The sequence below is a fragment of the Brachyistius frenatus genome, unplaced genomic scaffold (assembly GCF_029030835.1).
Source record: "Brachyistius frenatus isolate BFR_SWC_R1_liver_20210118 unplaced genomic scaffold, ASM2903083v1 Contig_266, whole genome shotgun sequence".
Lineage (NCBI taxonomy): Eukaryota > Metazoa > Chordata > Actinopteri > Embiotocidae > Brachyistius > Brachyistius frenatus.
This window is the reverse complement of record NW_027210865.1, coordinates 406,028-424,471: the sequence shown is the minus strand read 5'-3', so window position 1 is coordinate 424,471 and position 18,444 is coordinate 406,028. Positions and strand designations below refer to the sequence as shown.

Genomic DNA, 18,444 nt, shown 5'->3' with positions numbered 1-18,444 from the left:
GAGGAGACCATGACCAACAGAACTTAACGTACTTAAAATATATCAATGATTATCAGGTAATTTGAGCTATTATTAGAGCCAGAATTGGATTTATAAGCACATAAATAGGGAAGAAGGAATCCAGTGCAGATTTATTATAGTAGAACCTGAAGAAAGCGATTATTAATTCAATCATTTTTACCTTATTACAGTCAGTTTTCTCCTAAAAGGTAGAAATCAAAATCCGTCAGCACCGTTTTACTGTTATTCTAATGATGATTAAGTTAATATTTTACATCACAATAACTGAAACCAGTGTAAATCCAATAGCAGTTGGCTAAGTGCCCCTGTTAATAAAATTACGTTTATCTTTTACCCATTTCTCTACTAGTCACAGTTTTGTGTGTCTAGGCTCTGAAATGTATTCAAACTAATAAATTTAAGGAGGGTCTAACTGGAGGGCGTCTGTGTGCATACGACCTCACACGTGTCTGTCTATATTGGGTGAAGTGGGGGTGGTTGAGTCCTGAAAGCCAAACTTTGACAGACGTTTTGCTGGTGGGTGGGGGTTCATCATTTCACAATGGAGAGAGCCAGTGTGAGCAAAATATATGAGCGAGAGAGGAAGGGAGAGAGGAGAGCAGAGAGGGGGGAGGGGGAGGAGGGTATCAGACTCAGGGATAAGGCAGCTGGGACAGGCTGCTCTGGCTGGAAGCAGATCTTATTGTGCACTTGTCTCTCTCAAGTCACTCTGACACTCTGCAGCAGCATCTGAGGACTCTAACAAACTGCTGTCAAGCTTTTTATTCCTCTTTAGCCAAACCTCAGAGAGCCAGAGCATCCTGATCTTTGGGTTTTTCTCAGCACTGACAGGAAGAGGACTTGTTGGACTCTGCTTTGCTACATTATTTTGATCCTGTGTGTCTGCTATGGCGCTGGTGTAGGCATGGTTGTCTACTTGAGGAAGAGCATCCACTCTCTGCTGTCTGTCTTCAAGAAGAAGGGTGAGTGCTGACTCAGCGTGGAGGAATGTGACAAGCTGCAGCTTTGAATTGTGAGAAATGAACGCCGGTTTACACGACAGTAATACTCTTTAACTTTACTTTGATTTTTTTCTCTGGAGTTTACCTGTTATGTTTTTCAACCCTTCACATATCCTAAAGGTTTGTTTGATGTCATGAGGGTATGGACTTTCAACTTGTTATTGCTTTAATGAAATGATGTGAAGATAATTGCAACAACAAAAAAATGTGCACTGGTATCCTTTCTGTCTGTCTGTCTCACAAACTCAGACACACTGGCACGCCAGAATTAGTGTTGGGGGTCCTCTCTAATGAGATAAAGGGCTTTACTGACTTTTTTGACGATCGTCTTAATCAACCAAAATCCCTGAACCTTCTGCGGGGGTCCAGCTGAATCTCAGGGAGGGCTACTTCTCCAATTAATCGCAACTGGTGCTTACAGCTCCGTGTATGTGAGTAATACGTGTGATAAAATGCTGTGTAGTGGAGCTCCTTGGTCTTTCCCCCGGCAGGCCCAGGTTGAAAATGAAGAGAGATTTCCCACAGTCACACACAGGGTAGGACATTGTGTCTGGGCTGTCTCACCTGTGTGAATGTGGGAGGATGGGGGTGGGAGTGTCTGTCCCTTACACACACACACACACACACACACACACACACACACACACACACACACACACACACACACACACACACACACACACACACACACATACAGTATATTCATCCACACTTGCCCAGTCTTACCTGAGCAGGTGAGACTAGGAGCGCAGTGTTGAAAGTGACAAAGGATGGAAAGCGGACACCTCACGCTGACCCTTGCCTCGCTGAGCTTTTAGCCTCTTTGCATGGCTGAGTTCCCAAACAGTAGGTCATGCTCTCCGCATCGGACCCCTTATGCTTTACGTACTTTATGTAAAGATGTGGCTTCCTGTCTGATTCACAATTACATAGATTTGAAGAAAATCATGGTTCAATATCTGCTGTTGTAGCCATATTTGAAATATTTCTCATGTTTTTGTGGATAAAAATAATGACAGACAATATGATGATATGGTACATAGCTTGTACATCGACAACAAACACTCAAAATTTATAAGAAAAGAACACAAAACATACAAAAAAACTCACTGACAAAAATAAAAACATGAACAATTTTATAATTTTTCTAGACACTGTAACTATAGTTGCAATTATACCCCCTTAAAATAGTGTTTACATGCACATCAAAGCCACAAAAGTACATCTTTCTTAAGTCTTCACACCAAAAAAAAAAATTTTTTTAGCTAATAGTACAACATTATTCAAGAGAAGAGAGTTTCCACTTTATAAATGACCAAATATTATCGTTTGTGTAAACTTAAAGCAACAAAATGCAAAACTAGTCATCGCCTGATATCCTCCCACAAAGCAACAACCAAAATGAAAGCATTATTGGGTTGGTCCCTGCAAGTCTGCCAAGTCAGCACTGTAGTTTAGTGTCACTGTTAAGGTCATGGCAACACCTAACATTGCCAAAACTGACGTCAGTCCAAACAGTAATTATATTTTAAGTGCTTATTTTTCTATTCAGTCTCAACTTTCTTTCTTTGGCTGACCTTTGATATGGAATAAAGCCAACCTGAAGGGAGACCTCGATCCTAGTTCCCACACGGGAGGTCCAACAGCAGGTGGTCCAGTAGCATCTTTCCATGCGGGCAGTCCAGATTACCTAATCCCACCGGGGGACTAGCGAGGGAGCAAAATACTGCAGGAGATTAACCAGGCAATAGTTTAGTGCAGACGGCACGGCACGGCCAGGCTGGGCCGTCTACCCACGGGCAAACTTGTCTGACGAGATTTGGTGAGAGTGCTGCGTGAAATGTTCACCGATAAACACGCAGGCAGGTGGAGGTGCAGAGGATTCTCTCTAAAGCTGATAAAAGTTTTGGACACTGGACACCTGTTGAGTGTGTGTTGATGTCTGCAGGGAAGCACCAATGGAAAAGCGTCACAGTACAATAAAATATATGCTTCGAATGCCTTGAACAAATTGCCAAATGGGTCAATACAGAGTACAATTAATAGAAGTGTAATAAGATGCTGTTAAATGTCTACAATCCTGTTTGGAAGACTGCAGTCTTCAGGTTATAATATATTTAAAAAAATTTAAACTGCAAGCAGTGATATGCGGGCCCTCACACGCTGCACGTCGGGGATCCAGCGGGTCGGGGCCGCCGGCTCCCTGACGTGCAGCATGCGAGGGTCCGCATATTCTCGCTTGCAGTTTAATTGTTTTTCTCGATTTCGTTCCTTATTCTTAAAAAAAAATTGCTAAGTTTCTTGAGGTTTGGAGCATCGTTTGCCCTTAAACATCAACTTCCTGTGTCACCGCGAAACATCAAACTTAACTGCATCACCCTGACTATATTATATACTATATACTCTATACAAACATGAATTTTGGGTCACTTTTTGGATGACATACGATAGTATGACTTTTCTTTGAATATTTTGGACAACATACTTTGGATATTTTGGATCACTTTTTGATCACTTTTTGCAGTATGACCTTTTTCTGAACTTTTCTGAACCGACAGTCCGGTTAACTCAACAGGTAAAATATTCTGCTTCACCAAGGTTGTTATTAATGGTTCAGATTCCACCTTGGCCTGTTGATGGTGATTCAACTTTTAGTGAAGTTGAAATGTTTGGAGAAATTGAAAAAGTTTTGCATACAGGAAGATATTTAATATCACCGCAGACCCCCTTGAAAACACGTATATCTACTATTTTGTTTAATTTTGGTCGCATTTGAATGAATATTTATGAACGGTGGCGTTTTAGGTTGCAGTGAGACAAAGATTTGTCACAATGCTGTTTGACTCCTGGGAAGATAAATGGTGCAGTGGTTAGTACTGCTGCCTCAGCTAGAATGTTTGGGGTTCAATCCCCCCCATTTGTCATGACTTAAAAAAAAAAACATCAGTAATATTTTGAACAACATGCATGACTTTTGGGTCACTTTTTGGCCTCCACACCACGGGCACACCGATCGACGAAAAATGTATTATTTTGATAACTTTTAATTCCAAACATATTAAGAGTGCACGGACTCAATTTCAAGTCGGTCCAACAAAATCCCTGAGAGGAGTTCGTTAAAGTACAACGTGTGTGAATCGCCAAAAATGGCAACTAAATTAAAAATGGCGGACTTCCTGTTGAGTTGACGTAATAGTGTGTTGGAACCTTTTTGTACATCTCCACCGAATTTCGTGCATGTAGGTAAATGTAGCTGCCGGGGCATCTGTTTAGGGGGCGCTAGTGAGCCATTTGGCCACGCCCACTCGCGACTCCACGAGAATACAAAACTTATCGCCGGGAGAGACGGCTGTACCAACTTTCATGAGTTTTTGAATATGATACAGCCTCCAAAAATGCAGTTCTTTGCGGAGAAAAATAAGGAACGAAAAGAATAATAATTCCCTCGACCTTCAGTGCTCGGGCCCTAATTACATTTGTCTTCTTTGTTTTTCTCTGACTAACAGCTGGCCCGAAGGGGATTGAAGACCAGAAGAAGTTGACGGTCCACTACACGGCCTCACGGCACTACCAGGAGAATGTTTTCATTGAGGGCAGCAGGCCACAGTACCTGGAAGACCTGCACACCGAGGCTCAGGAGGGACTCAAGATACTACAGCAGGAAGGTCAGACACGTTCACTGCATCGCTGCTATGCACATGAACAACCTGGAGACCCTATCTTTTTATCTATCACTACATAGCTGGTGATTCTGTATGTACATGACTGTAGATGGAGTTTCTTACTTTGTTCATTTGGTTCCCACAGAACACAAGAACGGAGTGAACTTTCCTGACGATGAAAGCATTGCTGTAAGTGGCCCCAAAAGCTCTGTGGATAATTTTCCTCCACTTCAGACACACAAAGATTGCCATCTAACTAAACACTGTTTTGTGTGTGTGTGTGTGTGTGTGTGTGTGTGTGTGTGTGTGTGTGTGTGTGTGTGTGTGTGTGTGTGTGTGTGTGTGTGTGTGTGTGTGTGTGTGTGTGTGTGTGTGTGTGTGTGCGCGCCCCAGCAGTCCACAGAAACTCTCCGTCCAGAACAGGATGTCAGCTCCAAGGACGGAGGAGGCTCTCCGGAGTCAAGATCCACCACCGGGAATACTGATACCACAGTAACCTCTGCTGTGCTGACTAGGCCTGTGCTTACCCGCCAAGGTAATGACAGTGTGTGTGTGTGTGTGTGTGTGTGTAGAAGTGTTCGGAAAGAAAGCATCTGTATCATGTTCATCTTAGAGAAACAGGAGCCGATCATAGCGGCTGTGAAAGCAGTCTGAGTTTTGTTCCTGAGTGTACCGCCTATGACGAGTCATGACGGGTTCTTACTTAGCATGCATGTCTCATTCCCAGCTGCTCTGTGCCTCTGCAGTTATGGTGTGAAATCAAAGGAAGAGAAACTTGACACACACGCGCACACACTAATACACACACACACTCTTAAGCACAGCTGAAGCTTTTTTTTCCAGTTACTCAGAAGTTTGATGCATTTGAGGACAGTACTGCGGAAGGCAAGGCATGTTATTCTGTGTGTGTGTGCGTGTGTGCGCGCGTGTGTGTGCGTGTGTGTGTGTGTGTGTGTGTGTGTGTGTGTGTGTGTGTGTGTGTGTGTGTGTGTGTGTGTGCGTGCATGTGTGCGTGTGTGTGCGTGCACGCAGGCACTGTGATTGGTATTCTGATTGTGTTTCAAACATCCTTTTTAAAATCCTTAAGAAGTACTCTAATATACTTCCCTGCATTTCAATTCATTTCCATGCATTGCTCCAATCATTTCACCAGTTGGCTCTTCTGTGCCAAACTAAATTTTTTAGCCATGCTAGCAAGGAGGCTTCAGAGTCGATCCACACTGAAGTATCTCGACACCTATTGGACGGATTGTCATGTAATTCTGTAGAAATAATGATGAATCCCTCTGACTTTGGTAAAACAACTGACATTGTGTTTTGGACTGAAGTATCGCTGCAACTTTTCGATGGTTTTCCCTCCAATTTTGTGCACATGATATTGTCCAAAAGATAAATGGTAATAAAGTTGATCTCCTGACTTGTCATCTAGCCCCATCATCTACAGTTTTTCCTTTGTCCTACAGGTTCTACATTCAAGCCTCTGAATCCAGTAAAAAGATTAGAGAGGAGCAAGAAGAGGAGCAGGAGGACCACCATCATGGGTATTCCCAACCAGGTCCAGAAAGAGCTCGGTACGTCCACAGCATCACCATCACCATCCCGTACTGAAACAAAAACACATGTATCCTTGATAGTCATTGATAGTGATCCGCCTTCTTTACAGCTCTGCACAGAAGCTCCACCTTTCAGCCACTTGTTTCTACCCAGCACCATAATCACAGCAGGCATGTCAATGACAGCCAATCAGGTGTTGTTATAATTCCTACGGTTGATGGAGGGACTCCAGTGGCGAATAAGGAGGGAGCAAGGGTGCACCTTTCAGAGTTGGAGGTAAAAGTTTTCTCCAGATAGAATTAACTAAGTCTGAATAGTTTGAACCTACATTACAGGTTTGATATGGTTTTATCATTCAAAAATGGTCCTGTGTTCACTCCAAAGCAGACATTTAAAGATGAACAGCTGGTGAAGAAGCACCTCCAGGCAGTTTACCAAGACGAGCAGTCCTTCAACCACCAAAGCTTTGGTTCCAATCTCTGCCCCACCTCCATGCTGAGACCCAAGTCCCTGGCAGTACCCGGCATGACCACTTCCTTCTCGTTCTCTCCTTCGATGTTTAACTTCCTCCAGGAACCCCCAGTAAGAAAGGCATGGGGCTGTCAGTGAAGGATATGGCCTTAAAATTCCTTGAATCTTTGCTGTATGGCTGTCCATTCGTGACACGTCGATGTGAAATACCTATTCTTCTTCATTTCCAGGGTCCAGTGATGTCCATCTCTCCCCAGGCCACCTACTTGTCTACGATCATCCCTAATGCTGTCTTACCAGCCTCTGTTGAAGTCATTGAGATTGACCGCAGCAGCAGCCGGACTCGTGGCTTCAGTGTCAACCATGGCAGCAGTGTTCGCACTGTAAGCAAAAGCAGCCTGACATCAGGGGACTTATCTGTCAGCCCTATGTTGTCCAGAAGATCAGATGGTGACGGCTCCCAGACTCACAGTTCCCACAATGACTCTGCACCGATGCCCACATCAGCTTCGGGGTCAAACTGGAGCGAGTCGCAGTCTTCAAAGACCGCCATTTTAAACTCCTCCCCTGCATCCTCCAAGGGTAGCACACGCAGCGGTGACTCGCACAGAGGGGGTCGTAATCTGCAGGATAGTCTGGCACAGCAGTCTGGTGGGGACCGAGACCTTGTCAGTCTCCGCAGCTCAGTTAGTATGATTAGCAGCCCCAGCAGTAAAGGGGAAAAGCTTGTTACAGGACCAGGGTCTGAGGCCGGTGCTGGGGAAGATGCAAAGAACAAGCGCAACTCCGCTCGTAGTCTTTCGGTTATGAAGACCAAGCAACCCCCGGCACCTCCACAAAGAACAAACTCACTGCATGGTAATAAGATCAGGGCAAACTACAGGGTTCTCGTTGATAGCAAAGAACTCAGCGACTCTGTTTCTGGGGAAGTGACATCTACCACAGAAAATATTGCAGCAGAGGATGACACAAAGTTGCTTACTCCAAATACCAATAATATCCTCACACCTGCATCGAACTCCACTGGGTCCAGCTCTCCGGATTGTTCCTCATCTCCTTCGGGCCCCAAACAGGCTTCTTTTGGTGAGTCTGGAGGAGCAACAGATCCACCGCAAGAGTCCAGCACCTCCTACCCACAGAAAAGTCCCTCAGAGGGGGGGAAATTTGAACGGACCATGTCCCCTTCGAGCGGCTACTCAAGTCAGAGTGGCACCCCAACGCTTTCCCCAAAAGGGATCTCCCCAACCTCCCCAGACAAACACAAGAAGAAACCTGTCAAACCAGAGAGATCCGTGTCTCGTGCATCATCTTCAGCAGCTTCTCCTTCGTCCTCGCTTACCTCTTTATCATCGGGAACATCTGAGCTCGTCAATCCAGATGTTTCCACAGGTAGCCTAAGTCTGCCTCCACAGGTGTCACCACTCATTGTTGCAACACCAAATAGCAATCCGGAAAATTTGAGAGTGGAAGTCAGAGATCTGTTGAACATCCCACCACCTCCTAAAGTCAAAGCACCATGTCCTCCTCCTCCAGAAACATGGGTGCACAACAGTCACACCTTTGAGCTACTTTGTGGGCCTAATGTCAGCGATGTCGCCCACAACCCAGCACAGGTACAGGGCAGCACAAATAACCAGGCAGGAACCCAGACTGAAACCAGAAAGGAGTTACGAGTTTTAGTTGAAGACCAGACAGTGACGAGTGAACGTGTCTCAGAACTGTCAGGGAACAAAGCGAAGCCTGAGACAGTGTCAGAAACACATCCAGAAGGTGTCCACATGGAGCGGGAGGAGAGGGAATGTCCAGGTAGAGAACAAGAGAGGCCTTTGATCCAGGCCAAAGGAAAGGCAAGTGTTGACATCCAGAGACAAGAACAGAGTAATATCTCTGCAGAGAAGGACCCAGAGGGTCAAGAGACAACTCCAAGGAAAGATCCCCCTCCTGTCATGAAGAAACCCATGACAGTGCTGCACAGAGAGGAAACGATGTTAACAGAGAAGTCATTGGAGGGACAGCTGAAGGAAATGAGTCGCAGTGCCACAACGGAGGTTCATCTATCTGTTGAGGACCAAACGTCTTCAGGGAACGATGTAACAGCCTTGGCTGATAAGCGCGAGGAGGAGATGGACAGAAGCGAAGTCCCATCCATGCAGACGCTTTCAATAGAGGTGCCCAAAATGAATAAGGTCTCACCACCGCCTACCCCTCCCCCACCATACCACCCTACACCTCCTCTGTCAAGGAAACCGCCTCCCTCGTCAGTATCCATGCCACCAAACGAATTACAGCGGGTACAGGAGGAGATCCACGTTGTGGAGTCTTGCTGGCCACCTCCTCCGCCTCCTCTGGAAGGAGACCCTGTCTTCGATGGTGGGGATGAGGTCGACTTTCCTCCACCTCCCCCACCATTAATAACAGACAGCGTGCCAGATGCGGTGGACAGTTGCATCACAGAGCTGCGTACAGTACAAAGTCCAGATTTGCCCCCGGCTATTTCACAACCAGCCGTAGATGACAACAAACCAGTGGTTGTTATGCAAGTTTCAAACTCTAACACTGATGAGGAGATTTCTTGCCAACTAGTGCAGAATGTTTCATCTGTTTCAGACAGTGTCTCACCTCCACCTGTGGAATCCCCTCCCATCCCACCTACTACAAGAGCAGAGAGCCCTGTTACAGTCACGGCTGTAATGGCTCCCAGCAGTTTCCTGAAGAGAAACTCACTGAAAATTGAAGATCAGTCTGCCTGTGTGCTTCCCGTCACTCCTCAACCTTCTGCTTCAACTACTGTGCCAGTCGCACCGCCTCTACCAGCAGAGAGTTTAACCCACGGGGTTAATTTCAGAAGACAACCCAGTGTGGCATCTCGAGACGCAAGGAGCAAGGAGCTCCTCTCCCGGCACAAAAGTGCACCCATTCCCAAAGAGGATGCCAACATACCTCTCGTCACCCCCTCCCTGCTTCAGATGGTTCGCCTCAGGTCAGTCAACATGACTGAAGATCAGGTGAAAGCTCCCTCCGAGGACAAGTCCACAAACGAGGGAGCTCCAGTTCAGGACAATCTCCCGGTCTCAATCCAAGGAACTCAAAACATTCCTCAAAAGCCCATCCGCAAGTCTTTGTCACTGAAATCTCCCCCTCACACCGTAAGACCATCCTCTGTGGCAATGAGCACTCCTTCGATGCGCTTACAGGAAGCCATACGTATGAAAACGGCAGCCATGTCTTCAAGAGACGGTCTGCCCTCCAGACTGGCTGTGAGATCACCCACTTTCAGCTGCGTCAGTGAACCAGGCGCTCTGCCTCTGAAATCACCTGAAGGATGTGACATGCACAAGTCCCCGGCCTCGACCGCCAGCTTTATCTTCTCTCGGAGCACAAAAAAGGTCGTCATAGAGACTGCGTCTGCCTCGTCCCCGGAGGCGCAGGCGAGTCTGAAGCAGAGCTTGGCGGCCGAGCTCATGCAGGTGTCTGACCTCTCGAAGGCCGCTGCTTTCTCAAATGGCGGAGTGAAGTGCGACAAAGTTCCTCCGCCAGTTGCTAAGAAGCCGGCGCACGGCAGCATCGGCCCTTCGCCGAATCCTCCCAGTTGTTCGACAAAGACGGAGCTCAGCGTGGAAGGAAACGGAGCAAACGGAGGAGTACACCATATGAGTGGAGTAACAGCTAGTACAAGTAAGTGCAGTAAGCGTGATCCTGTATCATTAAATACGTGAAAATGATAGCTTTCGTGCACGAGTTCCAGTGTACTGTTGCTGAGTTTGTAAACTCTCGAAGGCTGATTGAGCATAAATCAATAACTCACGTACCGGTGTCTTGCCATGACAAAGCAGACTGTAAATCCTTGCATTACCCTGAATTTGAACAGCAGAGCAGTTTCATGTTGCGCTAATGTTTTGTGCTCCGTGTACCAGCAAAAAGAAAGTGCACACACGAGCAGCATCCTGCACCAGCACAATATAAATGCTGCTGGCTTTCCTGCAGCTTTTCTTTCCAGTCAAATGTGCAAGCATGTGCTGTAATCAACTTTAATGTGAAGCTCGTGATCATGGCGCAGTAATTCAATAACACGAGGACAGAATAGTCATTACGCGTGTTCCTGTAACTGTATTATGGCAATGCCGTAATGGCTAACCTCCTCTTGTCTTCGCCCACCAGCTACACGAGTGACAGCGGACACAATTGAAACACTGTTTTGAAAGAGCTCCCCCGGTGATTAACCGAGACCCAGACTCACGCCGGAGGAAAAAAGCGACGACTACAAGTCAAGGACTGACTGACATTACCGAGAGTCATGAAGCTCAACCATCTGAGTGTTGTTGTTTGTTAAGTCCTCTCCAAAAGCCTTAGCCTGTAATGGCCTTCCTACATATTTATGCAAAAACAAAAAAACGTGTCACTCCCAATTTCTTAAAATAGCTTTATTCTGGAGTATTTTTCTAAGGTATAGTCTGTCTCCTCTTTCAGGCCCCTCAGGGTGAAATGGTGTACATTGGCTGAACTGCTAATATTTGGCTTGTGTGAGATCGCCTCCCAGAGGTTGAATTTGGTAGTTGGTAATTGCAGCTCGGAAAAAAAAAAAAAAAAAGCATTTCTGTACAGAGGTTTATTGTCTGTTTTTTTTTTTTTGTTTTCCTGTTGTAATATATAATTCATAATTGTCATGGGGATTCACACAGAAAGGCTGACGAGAGCATCTATTACAGGACGGGACACGTCGCTAACTTGCTTAAACATCTGAGTGAAAAACTAAAATTGCCATGCTTTAGTTTCAGTCCCGCTTGTGTGGAAAAGTATTAAGAGAAAAAGGGATGCCGTAAACAAACAAGAAAGAGATGTTTCGTCAGATGCGACAGAGGCATTTTTGTAACGCTACAGATGATAAATCATAAAACAGGAAAAAAAAAAAAAAAAAAGCATCTGAATACAGCAACTGCTAAAATGTCAACTAGATGCTTTCAGGTGGTGTAGTAAACAGCAGACCAACATTTTCTGAAAAATCATTAAGGAAAACAGTAACACAAGTATCCTATTTATTTATGTGTGGTTGTTTCCACTAGTAGCACTGTCAGTCACCTTTTTTTTCCTACCAAATATGAACTATTTAAGAATCTCTTTCATCTGAAAACCACTTTCAGGGCCGTGGACGTGGTGGTCGGCCCTGGATGATTGATACACTGGAGCAGACTTTTAGTGTGAGGTCAGTGTTTTTATGAAACGTTCTGTATCTTACAACTTTGGCCCGAAGCCTTTTAATGGTGGCAGATCCAGCTCGTCACTATTTGCACAAATAAAAAATAAAAATAAAAACACTTTCCCCCCCAGCAGAATCAGTGGTAAGTGAATTATACTGACTCTTCCTAATGGGTCGAGAAAAATCTATGTTTTGGTTGATTATAAAGAATTCTGTACAGTTATTACTTCTATAAATAAAAAAAATGAAGTGTATTAAATGCTGTTTCCTGCATTCCGTTTTACAGGTTCTGTCATTCAACACACATTTTATTCCTGCAAACCACCGAATTCAGCCAGCGTTTATTTCATATTAGAGATGATGCATTATTTGATTATGACATTTAATGTCCAGACGTGGATTTTTCGGCAACATTGCTCCATATACAACCTTCTTATAGTACAAGGCATATTGATTTTTATATGCATCTGATATCATAAAACCATCCTTATTATCTAGGTTTGGCAGATGGGACCCTGCCCTGACATTTACCATGAAGGCAAACAAGAATAGTGTTCAGGAAAGTACCGAAGCATTAAGTTCCGGTTTAGAAACCCGAGATATTCTTCCAGGAATGAGCCCTAGATACCGAAATCCATTAACTGAAGAGGTCCAGTTATCTCCGATTTGCTGCACATTTGTTGTGTGAATATTCAAATGCGTTCGTCACACCGTACGGCTCCAAATAACAGAGGCAAAGTGATCAATTATTGTTTGATTAGTTACATATTTGTTGTGATTGTAGGAATTACATACAAGTAAAAGCATGAGACAGAATTCGTCCGACACATCTGAGACTTCCGGCGTCAGCGTCCCATCATTCTCCGAGAAACGTCCAGATGAAGTTTGATATTGTTGCCATGGCGATTTCTTCATGAAAGTGTTCTTGTTGTCGTGTGGCCGGCAGGAGCAGCTTCAGTGGTGTGTGTGTGTGTGTGTGTGTGTGTGTGTGTGTGTGTGTGTGTGTGTGTGTGTGTGTGTGTGTGTGTGTGTGCGTGTGTGTGCGTTTAACTGATGTTTCCGCCTTTGAGTGTTTTACATGTGATCTGTCCCAGTTTGGTCATCAGCTGCTTGTCTTTCCACTGAGCAACACACTCGTCTGAGATCTTCAGGTCGACCTGAAATTTAAAAAAAAAAAAACAGGTCCTGTATTTTAAAAGTTCTGATATTTAAGTAAAGTCATTATTACTGTGATGATTGGCTATTCAGACTAGAGATCGTACCTGTAGTTTCTCCCACACCTTCTTCTTTGGGTTGAGTTTATCGTCTGGCTTGCCCGTCTCGTATCCTTCCACAAAGACCTGTTCCCCTGGCGACGAATCCTGCGGAGGGTCCAGAGGCTCCACCCTCCTGGTCTCTCCTTCGCTGGAGATCAACCAGACACGTCAGAGGAGTCAAACGACACGGCTGACGGATACATTTGTCTTTGTGTAGAACAGAAATGACACTCACACGGAGGCACACAGCAGCATGGCCTGAGACTCGATCCCTCGCATCTTCTGGGGTTTCAGATTGCACAGCACCAACACCATCCTGTCTTGAAGGTCCTCCTGCGAAACGTAGGCGACCAGCCCGCTGACGACCGTCCTCGGCTCCGGCTCGCCAACGTCGATCTTCTCCAGGAACAGCGAGTCGGCGTCTGGATGCTGGAAAGAGAAGGAACCCGTGTAGACAAAAAAAACCCAGCTGCAGCGATAAAACGGCATCATCTCCACGCAGACGATCCAAAACAAAGATCCGATTACTTATCATTTAGATAATCAGGCCTCAGCTTATTATCACATACCTTCTCCACGCTGACGATCTTTCCCACCCTGATGTCCAGTCTGGAGGGGGCCAGCTCATCGTCCTCCCCCTCCTCCTCCAGCCTTAGCACCCTTCCCTCCTGCCTCTGATACCACACACACACACACACACACACACACACACACACACACACACACACACACACACACACACACACACACACACACACACACACACACACAGCAGTGTTAAGTCTCAGCATGAAGACGGTTCCCACTTTGTGTCAGATTAGTCATGAAGTTAAACACTGACTCTTTGAGGGGTCGGGGTAGGCCGTGTTGGTAAGTTTGCGGAGCTCAGGAGACTGAAACTTCTTTCTGATCGGCTCCAGCAGCTGATTTAGAGCAGCTTCCACTGAAGCCTTCAGGTCTCCTGGGTGGATCGTCTAAAAAAAAAAAAAAAGCGAGAGATTACCAACGGTTAGACCACAGCATGAGGAGAAAATGTTATATTTTAGCAGAGATGTACCTTAAGAGGAGCTTCTATTCTCCTTATCAACAGTTAAACTGCACTTTACCTCCTCAGAAAATTCCTTTTCCACTTCTTCAAACACAGTGTAAACTTTGTCTCCCCCCCACTTGGGGTCTCTCTTGATGCAGAACTCTGAAACACAATGATCCCAATTATCAACCCATTTTATATTCTTCTAACAAGTCGAGGAAAAGTCTGAAGCCAAAGCTACAATAGCAGATTCAAGTTTTCTACCTCCTCGTAGAGGGAAGACCACATATTTGACAAAAGAGAGGACTCCATTGTTCTGGATGTTGCCTGGCTCACAGAAAGCCTTCTTCAGCTTTTTCTTCACATCTTCTTTGGAGTCCAGGAGGTCGATCTTCGACTCCTGCAGCCACAAACCGGGAACAAAGTTATGACTGGCCATGTGTCTCCACACAAATCTGAACTTTTAATCGTTTTCTTTCCTTGACAAACAACAGTTCTGCAGCCTTACTTCTTCTGACGAGCTCATCTTAGCCCCCGTCAGTCCAGGTACCATCGGGTTCATCAGGTGGGCGCGCTTAGTGTAGCCGAGAGAGGGCAGGTACTGCAGACAAGAGTTTAACTTGAGGTTTTACGGATCCGTATTAAAACAGCTGCTGGGATGTCTGCACTTCAACACCTGAATCTTATCGCTTCTATACGGTTTAGTTGTCCATCAGCCCAAGCAAACCAACTCAAACAAATCAACTGATGTCAGAAATAAGCCAAGTGTTAGAGCCACTGCTTCACTAATCATCGAGTTGCTGAAATGATAAAGTCTACGGTGAAAATGATGTGTCAGAAAGGTGCAGTAGTTCTCCTGAACTGCCGATGAAGCTCTGTAACACATGTATTGCATTCCCTTTACGTTCGTCACAGTAAAAGCATTGTGCCAGTTCACCAGTGGAAAGCTTTTACTGGTGAAGCAGCAACTTCACACAGCTTGAAAACAAACAGTAAACCAAGGCTCATATCTTACTGTACAAACAATAAGGTATTCGAAACTGAATCTCCTGTGATGTTAACAGATTTCTCTCTCGTCTGTAGCACAGTTTAGCTGCAGCAGCGCGAGTACCCCCGGCTGGGAGGCTGCATTAGACGCACACGTCATCACAGTTCAGAGCAGCTGAGCGGCCCGTTCTGGGTTCGGGGGGGAAAAAAAACCCTGTAAAAGTGCAAAGGTGCCGGATACCTTCTCCGCCAGGGTGAAAATCTTCCTCTGGTCAACTCCTCCAAACTGGGCGTCCACTTTCAGGTACTCCTCATCCAGAGCCTGAGGACAAACACGAAAGGACATTGAAAGAGGAGCCATTTGAGATATTTTACTCCACTGCGTTGTAGCAGCGCGACGTCTCCAGCAGCTCCTCCTCCACCTGTCACAGTGTTGTTACCTGCAGTCCAGGGTACAGCAGGCCACTCAGCAGAGGATGCTCCACCTGTTTGACCACCTCAGCTCCAGCCTTCTTTGCATCGTGCTCCGTCACCATGGAGGACAGGCGGTAGACGTCCAGAGTGTACTCTCTGACCAACATGGAGACACAGAGCTGCAGTCTCAGTGTCTCCTTTCAGTGAATGTAAAGTTTAAACGGCGCATGTTAAGTAAGTGTCGGAGTGCCGTCAGCAGCACTGACCTGCTGAGCTGGTAGTCGGTTCCTTTGACAAACTTGAGTTTCTCCAGAGGCACGCCGATGCTCTCCAGCATGGCCTTGATCACCTGTTCGTAGTACTTCACTCTGAGCTCCAGCAGCTCCCACGGAGCTTTCATGTTGTCCAGGAAGGCATGCAAGTCTGCAAACAGAATTGTGACCTGAAGACAGGACGAAACAAACAAATACATATAAGCCGCTGGTAAGTAAGACAAATAAAACAAACCCACTCGGCGAGCTCTGACCCACCTCACATCCAGCCTTGAGGAAGTCTGCTATCTTGGACATGGGGACGAAGTAAGCTACATGGGGTCTGCCCGTAGTCGCCGTACCCCAGTACACCTTCAGCTCCCGCTCCTGAAGTACCTGCTTCAGCTTCTCCTCACCGAGGACCTCCTGCAATACACACAACCAGAGTCTGATGAGACGGAGCTACAACAGAGAGCTTTAGTCACTGTGAAGAAATGTTTGCATGTCCCACCTGGAGGTTCCTGCTGATGAGGTGGAACTTCTCATCTGGACTTAGCTGATCCTCCATGGCAACGGGCCCCTCTGACTAAAAAAAAAAAAAAAAAAAAAAAAAGATAAGCGCTCAGGCATCTCTTTCATTTTCCTTTTGTCTTTCGAAAAATTCACAGGAACTCGCTTCGGGTTTAACGCCGTCCTTAATGACAATAATAAGTCACCTTACAAAATGAAGGGGGCACCAAGAAATGTCAGAATGACCCCAAAAACTTTCTTTGAGGCACAGAAATGACCTCCAATATTGTAGTTTTAGCCAAAATCTTAATTCTGCAATCCTGCAGTGATGAAGCCTTTAATCTATCGATAGGCATCATACATACAAGAAGGCTATTACTAACTAAATAAAAGTGTAAAAAGATATAATGGTCTCCTGCTTCCTCTCTCACATACAGATGGAGGGCTACGCATGCACTCATAGAACCGGGGTTACATCCAATAACACACACATAAGGGTGATTGCAAACTTTTTCTTAGGAACAATATTGATATGCCTTTTTATTTACTCCTGTTGTCACAAGTTGGTGATGACTATCCTTTTTTTTTCTTTTTTAATCTCAACTCAGTTGACATAAAAACAGCAGCTTTATGCGCTGATTAGGCTTTTATTTTTGTAAGTAATAAAAACATTTTGTAAAACGCCCCCAATCTTTTCCTTCACTGACAACAGGAACATTTCTTTTTAAAAAGCTAATTTGGCTGCTTCCCAACAATTTCTTCTTCTCACCGAAACCTTCGTAACTTGTGACGTTTTTTTTTTTTTTTATTATTAAGACGAAAACATTATAATAAATTGTAAATGTCTCTTATTGTCTGAAGGCCGATTCCCCTTCAGACCGTGAGTCAGCCTGAGGAAGATGACGCGGAGCGGAGTAGGAAATTACAAAATAGAAAACAAGACCGCGAATATGTTCCTCCGTATGTCAAGAATATTACGATTTATTCGACTTCAAAATGAAGAGCGAGCTACTTTACTTCGATTCACGCCATGAATGAACACGCCAGCGTGGGCTGCGTGGCTAGTTAGCAGCGAAACCATGTGGCGGCTAACAGCTGACGGGACTGTTTAGCCGCGTCAGCTCGAGGATAATATATATATATATTTTTTTTTTTTCGTTTAATCTCACCCATCGGTGCACCTAAAAGCCTCGGTGCACATCCCGCTGACCCACCTTTCAAACCCGTCCTCTTCTTACGCAGAGAAGCGGCTGAGAGACCGGCCAGCAGCGACGGACCCGTCGGCGTGTTGCGTCAGCGGCACGGCACCTCCAGGGAAAGCAATCGAGTGCCGAGCGAAGTAAACTGGAGGTGCAACTTCAGATTTTCTTTTCCAGGGAAGTAAAATGTTTACTGAGATCAACACGTTTTCTACATGCAGCCGGTAATTATGATCTGCTTGATTTGAGTGTGTCCCAAAAAGTTGGGACGCTGTGTGAGAATGTAAATAGAAACGGACTGCAGTGATTTGCACATCCCATAAACCCATATTTAATTGCAAACAGACCGAAGACAACATATCAAATGTTGAAACGGAGAAATTGTATTGTTTTATGACTGTTTTATGTAAAACAGATCCCCAAAAAAGTTGGGACGGGCAACAAAAGACTGGAAAAGTTGTGTAAAGATTAATAAAAAAAAAAATAATAATAATTTAAAACACCTGGTCGAACATTTCGCAACTAATTAGGATAATTGGCAACAGGTCGGTAACATGATTGAGTATAAAAAAAAAAAAGAAAGAAGAGTCTCAAAATCAGTTTTCAGTTTTTTTGAATTTTTCTTCAATCTTTTGATTTTGCTGAGATAGTGGATCATGTAGACGTTTACTGACATGTGAGAAGTAGAGTTGGGCAAGATGGACACAATCAAATATCACAATATTATGGACCAAATAGCTCAATATTAATATTGTACCAATATTGTGGGGATGACTGTTGGTGCTTTCACAAAACATTTACATAATGAGATTTGTGATAAGTCATAATCAGTAATGCGGGTATAATGACTTTGCGGTTAAAGGGAAATATTAGGTCAGATGATAAGTTCAGAAA

At 45.0% G+C, this 18,444-nt stretch overlaps 2 protein-coding genes and 1 long non-coding RNA gene across 7 annotated transcripts in view; 2 read left to right on the top strand and 1 right to left on the bottom strand.

The window, feature by feature from the left end:
- Positions 1-12,182, top strand: part of nhsl3 (NHS like 3) — a 40,900-nt gene extending 28,718 nt beyond the window's left edge. For 2 of the 5 annotated variants that reach the window (XM_069721499.1, XM_069721500.1), the window contains exons 3-10: positions 4,529-4,687; positions 4,830-4,873; positions 5,078-5,219; positions 6,148-6,255; positions 6,348-6,514; positions 6,623-6,820; positions 6,940-10,384; positions 10,868-12,182. In XM_069721499.1, the coding sequence (XP_069577600.1) occupies positions 4,529-4,687; positions 4,830-4,873; positions 5,078-5,219; positions 6,148-6,255; positions 6,348-6,514; positions 6,623-6,820; positions 6,940-10,384; positions 10,868-10,908 (4,304 nt within the window). In that variant the 3' untranslated portion in view covers positions 10,909-12,182. Of the gene's footprint in view, positions 1-721; positions 984-4,528; positions 4,688-4,829; positions 4,874-5,077; positions 5,220-6,147; positions 6,256-6,347; positions 6,515-6,622; positions 6,821-6,939; positions 10,385-10,867 lie in introns of those variants that run through there. The other 3 variants (XM_069721503.1, XM_069721501.1, XM_069721502.1) reach the window with 3 other exon arrangements.
- Positions 12,183-12,219: 37 nt separating this feature from the next.
- On the top strand, positions 12,220-12,949 carry LOC138634524 (uncharacterized). The gene is made up of 2 exons (XR_011311987.1): positions 12,220-12,401; positions 12,637-12,949. It is a non-coding gene; the product is annotated as an uncharacterized lncRNA (long non-coding RNA).
- Positions 12,950-17,667, bottom strand: yars1 (tyrosyl-tRNA synthetase 1). Its single transcript, XM_069721504.1, is given in 15 exon segments — positions 12,950-13,060; positions 13,166-13,307; positions 13,395-13,588; positions 13,729-13,797; positions 13,799-13,833; positions 14,001-14,133; positions 14,266-14,351; positions 14,454-14,589; positions 14,698-14,790; positions 15,418-15,498; positions 15,617-15,746; positions 15,857-16,032; positions 16,121-16,267; positions 16,353-16,427; positions 17,562-17,667. Coding segments are annotated over 14 exon segments (1,590 nt in total). The 5' UTR covers positions 16,410-16,427; positions 17,562-17,667.
- Between the last annotated feature and the right edge of the window lie 777 nt (positions 17,668-18,444).